General features: G+C 45.2%; 1 protein-coding gene across 2 annotated transcripts in view; it reads left to right on the top strand.

Moving 5' to 3' along the window:
- Nucleotides 1–12,812, top strand: part of KIAA1210 (KIAA1210 ortholog) — a 52,338-nt gene that overhangs the window by 31,189 nt on the left and 8,337 nt on the right. For both annotated transcript variants that reach the window (XM_072627228.1, XM_072627229.1), the window contains exons 5-8: nucleotides 670–717; nucleotides 5,838–6,032; nucleotides 8,021–8,117; nucleotides 11,234–12,469. In XM_072627228.1, coding sequence (XP_072483329.1) covers nucleotides 670–717; nucleotides 5,838–6,032; nucleotides 8,021–8,117; nucleotides 11,234–12,469 — 1,576 coding nt within the window. The remainder of the gene's footprint in view (nucleotides 1–669; nucleotides 718–5,837; nucleotides 6,033–8,020; nucleotides 8,118–11,233; nucleotides 12,470–12,812) is intronic.

Genomic DNA, 12,812 nt, shown 5'->3' with positions numbered 1-12,812 from the left:
ACTGGCAGGCCTGAGTTGTCTCTGCTGCCCTCTGTTGTTTCCCCTTGCCTATGAGGGACAGAAGCAACGCTCACCTCAAGAAAGAAATTCAGCATTGTGTTGTGGGTTACCATGCACATCTATCCCAGCCTTCTGTGCTACCAAATGGTAACCCTCTCTGCAGGTTGGCTCCTGAGTAGAGCCCACCTTGCTTTGACACCCCACTGGATTTCTCCACATTGCCTTAGGTAAGGACTGCAATTATCCCTTCCAGGTCGTGACTTTCCCCATCATGATTTCAATATATCGCCCATCAGTACAAGAAATTAAATGGGGAAATTTGGGGGAGTTTTGTGGAAGCCACAGATGACAAGCACATGTGCATAAAATATATCTACGGTATTCTATGAGTATTGCATAAGATCGGCCCAAATTTTACAATAAGGCACTGTAAATACCCCATAAAAGAAAAAAATCCAGACTTCTCTGGTACAGAGGGAGGGCCAAAATTTTATGCAGATTTTCCAGACTGCTGTGGTATCCCTAACCCCGGTAATGTGGAAGGGATAACTGTATTTGGTTTTGGTGTTGCTGTCATTTTAATTTTTTAATTTTTTTCAATTAAATTAAACAGCACCTGATGTTTTTTTTTTTCCTTCAACTATCCTTTTCTCTTTTTCAATCCCACAGGCCTCCAGTGATCAGGACCAGAGCTCTGGGACAGATGTGGAGGGAGCGGTAAGTGTGTGATTGGTGGAAGCCATTGGGGATCTCTGCCTGGGCTCAGGTTTCTCTGACCCCAAAGGCTCAGCCACCAGGACACCTCAGCCTGCCTCATCTCAATCTTACTAGCTCAGATCTCTCTGCCAGGGCCTCACTTTTGGTGGCGAGGGGCAGGGGAACCCTGAGTGGTAAGGGAGTTAGAACCATCCAGCCAAGAGCAGGGGTGGGGAACCTGCAGCCTCGAGGCCCTAGACTGAATCCAGACTTCACAGAACAAAACCCCTGAATAAAAGGATTTGTTCTATAAAACTTGGACTCAGTCAAATGGCCGTACCTGAGGACCTAGAGGGCCACTGGTGGCCTCAAGGCCGCAGGTTCCCCACCCCTGGCCAAGACATGTTCTACTTTTGAGGGGATAGTACCTTCCTAGTTGTTGAACCCTTTTCAGGTTATATTGGTTAAAAAAGGCCCTGACTTCACTCCTAGATATAATAGAAACGTGGTCCTCTGCTAGGCTGGCCAAATATTGTTGATTACCTGAGAGTTCAGACATGCTATAATAAAGCAAGCCCCCTTCCATAGGACAACTGGCAGCTGAATTCTTCCCTATGTATTGTCCTCCATTTTGGACTAGAAGCTTCTTGAAATAAATGATTGTCTTCCTTTTTGTATCTCCAGAGCTTTAGCACGGTTCTGTGTACATAGTAAATGTTTAAAAAATGCTTTCTCATTTATCTATTCGTTCCTTAATGTAAGGCAATGCGGGCTCTTCATGAAAAGATGGTGAGTTTGGGGTTGTTTAGTAATACAGCCCCTCTGGCATTTTCTTTTCTCTGGAAAAGTCTAAAGGAAAATTTTCAAAAGCACGATTAAAATTGATGTCTGGGAAGAGAGCTCGAGAGGATGCGGTTGCCATGGCAGCCGTCTCCATGACGTTCTTTGCAGATTATAGGAATCGTGCCTGATCGGTTTTTCCTGCAGGATGTGCTGTTCTTAACGCAGAGCCAGTGACGTCTGCTGAGTGTTTTAGAGATTGGTGGCAATTGACAGCCTGCTGGGCTTCATTCCTCAGCTTCGTCACCTTGGACTTTTTAATTTTGACCTCAATTACTTGTTTCCTCTGCTGGATGGTCTCAGTGAGCTTATCACGCTCTTCCATGAGTTTGGTTGCACGCATTGCAGTATTTTCTTCCGCCTGCTAATAGATCTATGTCTGGTGCGTTATTGGATTTTCTCGTCCACTATTCACTAAACCAATAAATCAATCGATCAGTAAACATTTTTAAGTGCCTACTATGTGCCAGGCAATATGCTAAATGCGGGGCATATAAAAAATAGACAATCCTTAACCCCAAGGAGCTCACAGTGTAATGGGGGAGACAAAATAGGAATAAAATAAATAATGAACAGGGGAAGGCACCAGAATTCAGAGTGGTTGGGAAAGGTTTTGAGAAGAAGGTAAGATTTTAATTGAGACTTAAATGAAGCCAGGGAAGTCAGTGGTTGGAGCACAAGATGGGGAGTGTTCCAGGCCTGGGGGGACAGCCAGGGAGAATGCCTAGGGCCAAGAAATGAAATGTTCATGGAACAAACAAGAGGTTAGTGTTCCTGGATTGAGAAATACATAGTTTCATCTCCAGAATTTAGGTGAGTTTCTCCAATTGGTCACTAAGGGATGCCCCTTGGTGGGCTCCGTTGTACTCTACCCCCTTGCATAAAGCACAGATGAGTTGCTCATCAGCCACATTGTACCTCTTCACTTTTTCTTTCTCATGCTTGGGGGATATGAGCTCCTGAAGGTATGTTCATTTGGCACACAACTGGTGACTGGTGAAGTGTTTCTTATTTGGGTGGGTGGCTCAAAAACAGATGTCGCCATAGGATACCTCACAGACGATGCACCCCACAGATGATGCAGGTCTTTGCCACATCCTGTGGCCTGAAATTTGCTCTCTAGACATGCCCTGCTAGCCTATAAGTCTGTTCATGGCATCTCTTTCTTGAAGAATTGAGCTCACTCAGAGAAGCCTTTTGGGAATGATCACTAATGTTTTATAGGGTCATGTTCCTCTTGAAGTCATCTTGTCTGGGGCATTTCAGGGAGATGTATTGGCAGGTGAAGCACCGGAAGGTAGAGATGGGTTCAGTTGACTCCCCAGCATAGCTGAAGCAGAGACTCTGGGTACATGATAGGCAGGGACAGTGGTAGGACTGGAAACTGGTGTCTTCCAGCAGCTCTAGGTGGACTGGGCAGATCAGTTCTGACACCAGTGTTTCCATATTTAAGAAGAATAATCTTGCTGGTCCATTAAGAATCATGGAGGCTGGTCATTTCCAGCTGATTCCAGCAGCCTACGTTTCTTTGTCCTGGCAGCTTAGATCAGGAGTGGGGAACCTACAGCCTTGAGGCCACACATGGCCTTCTAGGTCCTTGGGTCCAGCCTTTTGACTGAGTCCAAGTTTTACAGAACCAATCCTTTTATTAAGGGGATTTGTTCTGTGAAGTGTCGATTTGGTCAAACAGCTACCCTTGAGGACCTAGAGGGCCACATATGGCCTCAGGGTCATAGGTTCTCCTTTCCTGAGAGACTCAACGAGTGGGGTAGAATGAGGCATGGAACTGTTAGTGGGGGGATACTGGATAAGGGATAGGGAAGAGCTTGAAGAGTGTGAATGCCTTTGGCCCCACGGTTTGCATGAAGACTGGGCTTGGGGGTGGGCTGCCTTTTTGTCAACCCTCCTGGGCATCTCTTAAGGCTTTCTGGGTGGATATTTGGTGAGGGTAGGACACAAATAGGACACACCAGGCATTTATACTCAGTGCTCAGGATTAAGCAATCTAAGCTTTAGTTGAATTTCCTAGAATCATAGAATTTCAGAGTTGGAACTAATGATGTGAATTACATCTATTAGTAATAATTACAGATCATAATTACAATGAGTAATAATAAGGGTGTGAGAGCTGGTCTCAGAGTCAGGAAGACTCGGGTTCAAATCCCACTTCTGATATATACTAGCTGTGTGACCCTGGGCAAGTCATTTCCCTGCCTTAGACAGCTTTCTAAGACTAAAAGTTGCCAAGAAGATGCCTATCTAGATTAGTAGAAAGAATTTCCTCATCAGGGGAAGTTTATGTATATATATTTTCTATAAAAATATTTTGTATTTTTATATTATATATGTTTTATATAAATTTTATATTAGTGAAGTCACAAGTCCAATTAAAAAAGTCAACAGTGACAGCTGAGATATGGGGTTCTAAGGTTTGCAAAACAATACATCTTTTTTAACCTTATAACAACCCTGTGAGCTAAGTCATACAGTAATTATTATGGCCATTTTAGAGCTGAGGAAATGGGTTCAGAGAGTTTCAGTGACTTGCCCAGGGTCACTCAGCTAGGAAGTATTTACGATATTCCCACCAAGTATTCCAGCCAAAATGGGTGTCTTTTGTTTCTTCCCATATGACATTTCATTTCCTGTCCCCATACATTTGCCTTGGCTGTAGCCTGTGCTTGGAACACACTCCCTTAGTTCAAATGCCACATTCTACTTGAGACCTTTCTTAATCTTGCCCCACCCCAGCTACTAGTGCCTTCCCACCCCTCCAATTACCTTGCATTTATTTTATATATACTCATGTATGTACATGTTATTTTCCTGATAATATAGAGCCCCCCTTAATGCTAGGGACCCAATTTGGGGTTTTCTTGGCAAAAATGCTGGAGTGATTTGCCCTTTCCTTCTCCAGCTCATTTTTACAGATGAGGAAACTGAGGCAAACAGGGTAAAGTGACTTGCCCAGGGTCATACAGGTAAGAAGTGTCTGAGGCTGGATTTGAACCCAGGAAGATGAATCTTTTTTATTCCAAATCCAGTGCTCTATCCACTGCAGTGCTACCTAGCACTTATATTAGGTGCTTAATACATGTTTGTTGATTGAATGTTAGATATCTGCCCCATTGGTTTCACACTTAGCATGGGAACAAAAGTGGGTCAGCTTTGTGTCTACTTGCCTAATTGACATCTGACTTCTGCTTTGGTACTTACCCATACCTTTCTCTGAAGAACTTTGGAATCAATCATGAGACAAGGGAGACATTGGCACAGGGCTTCCTGACTTGGTGTGCCCACATCCAAGAAGGTGCTATGCTCTGTGACTATTTGTACCCCACCTGTGGTCAAGCCTTCTGAGCTCCTATTGTTCTGACTGGGCACAGTTGAACACACTGTACCTTGACCCCAATATAGTGATGTTATTTTGGTCCTCTTTGAGCACAAAGGACAGCCACCAACCCTAATAAATACAGTGCTTGGAACATACTAAGTACTTAATAATGCTTCTTTATTGATTGACTAGCTGACCCCTAAAGCCCCTTTAAGTCCTAAGTCTCTAATCCTATAACCCTTGATTATGCTCACACACAGGTGATAGAAGATGCAGGTCTGGGGATGGGGAGCTAGTCTTTTATCTGATGATGAGTCAGTCCTTCCCAGGTGCAGAAGGACCATCAGGCAACCAATCTATTAACAAGTATTATTTTTAAAACAATTTATTTGTTTTTAGTTTTCAACAATCACTTCCATCAATTTTAAATTTTCTCCCCTTCCTCCCTTCTCCCTCCCCTAGACAGCTTGCATTCTTGCATTAGTTCTACATACACATTCTTATTAAACATGTTCATATTAGTCATGTTGTATAGAAGAATTAAAACGACCAAAACATAACAAAAGAGAAAATAGTCTGCTTCATTCTGAGATCCAATTCCATAGTTCTTTCTCTGGATGTGGGTGGTATTTTGCCTCAAGAGTCCTTTAGGAATGTTTTAGGTCCTTGCATTGCTGAGAAGATCTAAGTCTATCAGAAACCGTCCTTGCACACGGTGGTTGTTACTGTGTGCAATGTTCTCTGGGTTCTGCTCATTTCACTCAGCATCAGTTCATGTAAGTCTTTCCAGTTTTTTCTGAAGTCTTCCAGTTTTTCATTTCTTAGGGCACAATAGTATTCCTTACATTCATATACCACAATTCAACAAGCATTTATTAAGTGCTTACTGTGTGCCAGGACCTGTCACAGAATGAAGTCCTGAGGGAGCACATAGTGAGAACAGCATGCTTCTGTCTTGTTCTGTCAGAGTTCCTCATCGACCTGCTCCCAAACTGGCAAGACACCAGATTCGTCCCCACCTGCCTCTCAGGCAGAGATCCCAGAGGATTTCCGTGGAAGGGCTGGAGCTAACCTCAGACCTTGCTTGGTCGTCGCAGCTCCTCGACACAAGATGGCGCTGAACCTGAGAAAGCAAAAATACAAGAACCTGGAAGCAGCAAAAGTAAGTGCTCCATTGTGGGCAGTTTAGCCCCCATGCACAAAGAAAGACTTGTGCAGAGTTCTTGAGAGAGCCGTTAGAGACGGTGGGATTTGCCCAGGAAAGGGGCCAACAGCCAGGGCTGGCCTTAGGCCTTGACCTGCCTTGGACTCCTCAAGTACAAGAGGAGTCAGGCGTTGATTTGTTAGGTGGGGGTGACCTGGACATTGGCAACTCTTAGAGCTAGGACTAGGACAGGAAAATGGGAGTCCCCTGAGAGACTTGGCACTTGGGAACGTGGCCATTCTTTGTTGTGAAGGTTGTCAAAGGGCATCCTACAAGTCACAAAAGGCAGCAAAGCCCCTCTCATCCCCACTTAGTCATTGGTCAGGTTTGGGGCAACTGCAGACAGCTATAATCCAGAAGTTAACCCTAAAGGTAAGTTTTTAAAAAGGGGTGGGGGGAGGCTAACATCTGCCACACATCTGATGCACTTCACACTTGGGTAATTTTGGGTAAAAAAAGCCATCAAGGCAGATTCAAAGACTTGCTGACCTCATCGAGAAGTTACATCAGGGGAAAGGGAGAATAAATACTGGTGGAAAAGCAGAGGAACCTGGGGTCATTCATCATTCATCTCCACTGCTTCCTTTGTTGCCCCTGAAGGCAGCACGATATTATAGTACTATAATGGATGTTCATGATGATGACCTTTTATCAAGGGAAGAGGAAGGGACCACACATTTATTAAGTATCTACTATGTGTCAGGCACTTTGCTAAATGCTTTACAAATCTTATTTGATCCTCAGTGTAACCCTAGGAAGTAGGTGCTATTGTTATCCCATTTTGCAGGGGAGGAAACTGAGGCAGACAGGAGTGAAGTGACTTGCCCAGAGTCACACAGCTAGTAAGTGTCTGAGGCCAGATTTGAACTCAGGTCTTCCTGACTCCAAGTTCCAGAGATCTATCCGCTGAGCCACCTAGCTGCCTTGTATCAAGTAAAAGATGAATGATGCTCAGTCTATTCTATAGAAGGCAGAGAAGTATAAACACATTTGATATACTTTATTTTTCTTGCATCACTCTCATTTCTCTTCCCAATTTTTGCCCTACTTCTCTTCCTTGATTTTCAAAATCCTTTTTGAGCTCTTCCATGGCCTGAGACCAATTCATATTTTTCTTGGAGGCTTTGGATGGAGGAGCTTTGACTTTGTTGTCTTCTGTTTCAATGCTTTGGTCCTCCTTGTCACCAAAGTAAAATTCTATAGTCTCATTCTTTTTCTGGTTTTTGCTCATTTCCCCAGCCATTTATTTGACTTCCGAGCTCTTTGTCAAGGTAGATCTCTGCTTCCAGTGGCATTGGAGTTGTACTGTCAGCCACTCGATTCCCCCACAATCTGTGGGCCTAGAGCTCCAGAAACACCCACTGTCTCTGCCCCTGCTGCTGCTGTGGCTGCTTTGGGTTCCTCTGCCCCCTCCCCCTCAGCTGCCCTGGAGCTGGGGTCGGACTGCTCTACTCTCCTGTACTGGTCCCATGGACTTTTCCCACTGACCTTCCAATTTAGCCTCAGCACTCTGGGGTCCTGAAGTCTGGAAACCACCACAGGTGTGAGAGGTTCAGTCCCCCCCCAAGGCTTGCTCAGGTCCTGTCTATGCTGGTGCCGCCCACACTGGACTACATGCTGCTCCCAGCATGGCATGACAGATACTTCCTGGGGACCTTCCAGGCTGTCTTGAGCTGGAGATATGCTTCACTCCATCATTCTGTGAGTTCTGCAGCTCCAGAATTTGTCTAGAGCCATTTTATACAGGAATTTGTCTAGAGCCATTTTTTACAGGTATTTGACTGGGCTTGGCGGGAGTGCTCCAGAAAGTCCATGCTGTTACTCTGCCACCTTGGCTCTGCCCCGCCCTCCCCCCCCCCCCCAGGTATTCCTTGAACCTGCACTCTTACTTGGGCAGAGCAAAGTGAATAATACTCAATTTGATCCAATCTCTTCTTCTCTTTCAGATGGACAGAGGAGCAAAGCCACGTGTCCCAAAGGCTGAAGGTGAGAGCAGTAGTGGTCTGCAAGCAAGGGGGAACCAGAAGACCGGAAACTCTGAAGGTAGTCATCTTTATCATCTTTATTCATGTTCTTCTCCTTTTCCATATCACCTAAAGCATTTGTTAAGTATCTGATCATGTATGGTTTCTGATAAATGCCTTGAAGAAAGCATCTCTCAGACTCAGGTCCTATCTGTGAGAGCTCACAATCTAAGTCTGAGGCTGCTAGGTGGCACTGCAGTGGTCAGGAAGATGCCAGTTCAAATCTGCCCTCAGATACTTCCTCACTCTGTGACCCTGGGCAAGTCACTTTACTTCTGCCTGACTCAGTTTTCTCATCTGAGAAGTAGAGACAGGAATAGTACCTACCTATCTCCCAGGGTTGCTGTGAGGATCAAAGGAGATAATATGTATAAAGTGCTTTGTAAACCTAAAGTCTAGTATAAATACTAGACCACCATCATTCTTGTTACTATTATTAAAACAGACCAAGGCCTTAGCCTAAAAGGCCAAGGTCTCCCACTACATCCTGGGCCATCTCCAGTCATCCTGATGAATATCTGGTGATTGGATTCAGATGGCTCCTGAGGAGAAGTGAGGCTGGTGACCTGCACAGCCCTCCCTCACTCAGAACAAAGTTTAGTGCAAGTCATGTCATCATTTCTCTGATGTCATGGTCTTCTTCAAAAACGAAGGACAAACACAATAACAATTAAAACAGACCAATCATATAGGACACATGTCACCCATGTGGCTGAAGTATGATTAGGGCTGCAGGCCTTGCTGAAGGGGAATTTTCAGTCCCACAATTTTGAATCCCTTCCCTAGAGCTCAGGGGACACATTGTGAGCTCTGCAGGGAGTCCTGGGAATTGAGATGTGCTGGTGATTGCCCTGGACAGCAGCGCCCCTCTAGAGTAGACTAGAAAAACACAGAGTTGGCTTCCAACTCATTGTAAATGTATTGTGCCAATGTGGCAGATATTTATAGTAATTGTTCAAAGCCAGACACTAAGCAATGCCTTCCCTCATGGAGTTTCCATTCCCCTATGCGGTGCATATACAGAAGAAGCACCAAGGGATTTCAAGGGCAGTAGAAGATACCAACAGTTGAGGTCATGATAGGTTCATCTAAGGAAGTGGGTACCTGAACTGTACATATTCAGAGGCCGAAGAGGAGTATATTCCATATATAGGCAGAGCCTTCACTATCTGAAACTACACCTGTGGACAATTCACAGGTTCACAGATATAGAATTGGAAGGGATCTTAGAGGCTATCTGGTTTAAGCCTGCCATTTTACTGATGGGGAAACCAAGGCACAGAGATGCATTGCCCAAGGTCATATAGATATTAAGTGGCAGAGACAGGATTCGAACCCAGGTCATCTGACTATAAATCTGGCACCCTTCCTATATCACACTGGCTCTTCAAGAGTTGTTGATTATGAGGTAGCTCCCAAAGTCACTTAACCTTGCTGAACTTCAGTTTCCTCCTCTGTAAAATGAGAGAGTTGAACTTGCTGACCTCTGTGGTCCTTTCTGGCTCTTGATTTATGAACCTGAGTGCTCATATTCTTGGCGAGGGTAGCCCCATACCCCAGAGAGGCCCCAAGGGACAGGTACATCCTGTTTCTGTAGTCCTTTGAGTGAAGGTGTAGGAATGGCTCTTGCCAGGGGAGAGAAAGTGTGTCCTTGTTTGTCCCATGCTAGTTATGGCTCTGGCCATTGGGAGAGGCAAAAGCATGGAGACTGAAGATGGAATAGGGAATATGAGATTCAACTGGTCAGTTTGACTAGAACAGAGAATGCTTAAAAGTTTATAAGAAGTAAGATTGGAAAGGTAGGTGGAAGCCACAGCATGCAGGGTTTTAAATGACAGCCTGAGTAGTTTGTATTTCATCTTACAGGCAATAGGGAGCCACCGAAGATTGAGGAGAACACTCAGAAGTCAGAACTGTGTTTTAGTAAAATTTCCTTTTCCAAGGGGTGTGAAATGGTCTTGGTAATGGTGAGACTGATTTTGAGACTTCTGGGCAAGCAGGAGGCCTTTGATAGCTCCTGATGGATGTCTTGGGGAGTCATGTTGGGTAGAGCTCAGAATGGGAAATGCCAACACAGTGAAAAATCACTGTAAAGGAGGGGGGAAAAGATCTCCAACCCCCATGACCTACTTACTTTAGGCAATATTTCATGTAGCAAAATCCAAGAAGAGCCAATGAATCCAGACACTTCCTTGGAGAGTATGCGATAGTGGGATTTAATCTCTACACTCAAACTTTTAAGTCCTTAAGAACAAAATTCCTTGAAAGAGAATGATCAGGAACATGTCCCCACCTCCACCTCCCCCAAGACAGCCTTATAATATTACAGTTGACATGCCTGACTTGTTGCTATCAGAACACACACACATACACACGCACACACACGCACACACACGCACGCACATGCCCTAATATGTGGGAGTGAGTTTGGGCTACAATAGCAATAGACTTTTGCTCTTCCTTTCCCCCCCACTCCCTTTCCACTCATAAGCATTCATTTGTGAGACAATTGGTTAAGATTAGCGTTGAAGCCTTGGCTCAAGCATTCCAGCCCTTGGGCGGGGGTTGGGGGGATGTCAGTCCGTTCTTGGCCTTGGGAGCTCTTTGTGTTAACCAGCTGAGTTGCACAGTCCCAGCCAACAAAAAAGACTAGAGAGGAAAGAGAAAGGATGTTTATCATCTAGCCACTGATTTGGGTTAGCCCTAGCCCTGGAGCTGGTACCACATGGAAGCTACAGGAAGAATGTCCTAGCTTTCTTCTAAATGTGCTGCTCTCTCTCTCTCTCTCTCTCTCTCTCTCTCTCTCTCTCTCTCTCTCTGTCTCTCTGTCTCTGTCTTTGTCTCTCTCTCTGTCTCTCTCTGTCTCTCTGTCTCTGTCTCTCTCTGTCTCTCTCTCTCTCACCATTGGCCAGGAGGGTGGGTGACCAGATGCTGGCTCCAGTTCTAGAACTTCTCTTGGTTTCTAGTTCCAGAGGTAGAGCGCCATTGACCATTCTGTGCCTGCTGAAGAGCCGTCTTTTAACATTAGGGAATCCAAGAGCAGACAGCCCCAGAGGGAACTGGAATTTCGTTCAGAGCAGCCTTACTAAATGCATGTTAACACACAGACTGTTCATGTCTTCCTTTCCTGTCCAGGCCCAGGTCCTTCAGTCTTAGACCACAGCAGTGACAGGGAGACCACCATGCCAGACCTGGTTCCCAGAACCAACATCAGTAGGCGGCGAGGTCCTCTGAGATCAGCATCTCTTGGCCCTACCTTTCGGCAAGAGAGGACCTGCTTTTCGGAACGCTCCGTTTCTAATATTGAGACAGGCTCCAGACCAAAAGTTGTGCCTAGGCAAATGAGTTCTTTCTTCATCAAAGAAAATAAAGTATCAAGGCCTTTCCAAAATCTTTCCAAGGAAACCATGTTCGCATCACGCTTCCCCAAATGTAAAGCCATTGGGATGCCCAGATCAATGTCAGAACGAAGATCATCTTGGGATATGCCTTCCTGTTTCATTGCCTTCGGAAAGAGAAGTAACACCATGCCTCCAGAACGCAGACGGGCATCATTTCTGAAACTTTTCCCTGATAACAAGAAAGATTCCCTGGGCAGCAGAAGAGATGAAGGGAATGAGTCTTCTGCCCAGAAGGACTATTCTACCACTGCTACTTTTGATGCTTCCAGAAAGATGACATCCAACACCGAGAAATCCTCTGCAATGCAGAAGCCAAGAAATGAGTCTCAATTTGACATGGTACCCAAAACCAAGTCAGTCACCAAAGCAGGTGCAGAAGCCCCCCTTATCCTAGAGGGTGATGTTCCAAAAGGTCATTTTGCATCTTGGCAGAATCTATTAAATGAACAGTTTGATGAAAGAGTCATGCCTGGGTCCCAGAGTGATCCAGAAGGTCAGGCATTTGGCCCCTCACCATCAGGGGCTCCCACTCCAGAGGGTGCTCAAGCTGCTGGCCAAACTCCTCCAAAGCCCTTAGCCTCAGCCACCAAGTCTGTGCGGTTCACCATGACCCCTGTCTGGCCCAAGTCTATGCCACGAGCCTCAGGTTCTAAGAAAGAGCCCTTGTCTAAGAGCTCTTCCTTTCCACTGAGACGAGAAGCATCTAAACCTTCTGGTGCTGAGGGCGGCAGCAGTAGCGACCTGAATTTGCAAGAGGGTACCAAGCTGGAGAACAGAGTTAGATTGCGACCGAAAAGAATCACCTCTTCCTTGAGACTGATTAGGAGGAGAGCAGAGTTTTCTCGTCTGACTAAGAAGCCTGAACAGAAGCCCTCAGACTTCACCAAGGCCTTGGATCCTCTGGAAGATGTTTTCTTGAAGCTCAACTTAGAAACTGAAGAAGAAAAACGCAGTGCCAACATGCCTTTAGGTAAGACCTTATCTTGGCTTCACCAGCCACCTGGAAAAAAGAGCCCAAGGTCACAGAGCAAGTTAGTGGCAGAGCCTACATTAGAATTTGGGTCTCCAGGGCTCTTTCTCACCCTGCCTTTCACTTTCCCCACCACTATTTTCATGTCACTAATCAAATGAGATAATACATGCAAATCACTTTGCAAACTTTGAAGCACTCTATAAATGTTAGCTATCATCTTTCTGTTTCTAGCCACATTTTGATATTGCCATGGGATGCTTGCTTTATTGAGCTGGTTCTCCCACCACCAAAGTGCTTTGGATTTTTCCCAAATGTTTTCATGGCCATTAAACTTCCTTAT

The sequence above is a fragment of the Notamacropus eugenii genome, chromosome X, assembly GCF_028372415.1.
Source record: "Notamacropus eugenii isolate mMacEug1 chromosome X, mMacEug1.pri_v2, whole genome shotgun sequence".
Taxonomy (NCBI): domain Eukaryota; kingdom Metazoa; phylum Chordata; class Mammalia; order Diprotodontia; family Macropodidae; genus Notamacropus; species Notamacropus eugenii.
The sequence above is the reverse complement of the archived record's forward strand: the minus strand, read 5'-3'. Positions and strand labels throughout refer to the sequence as shown.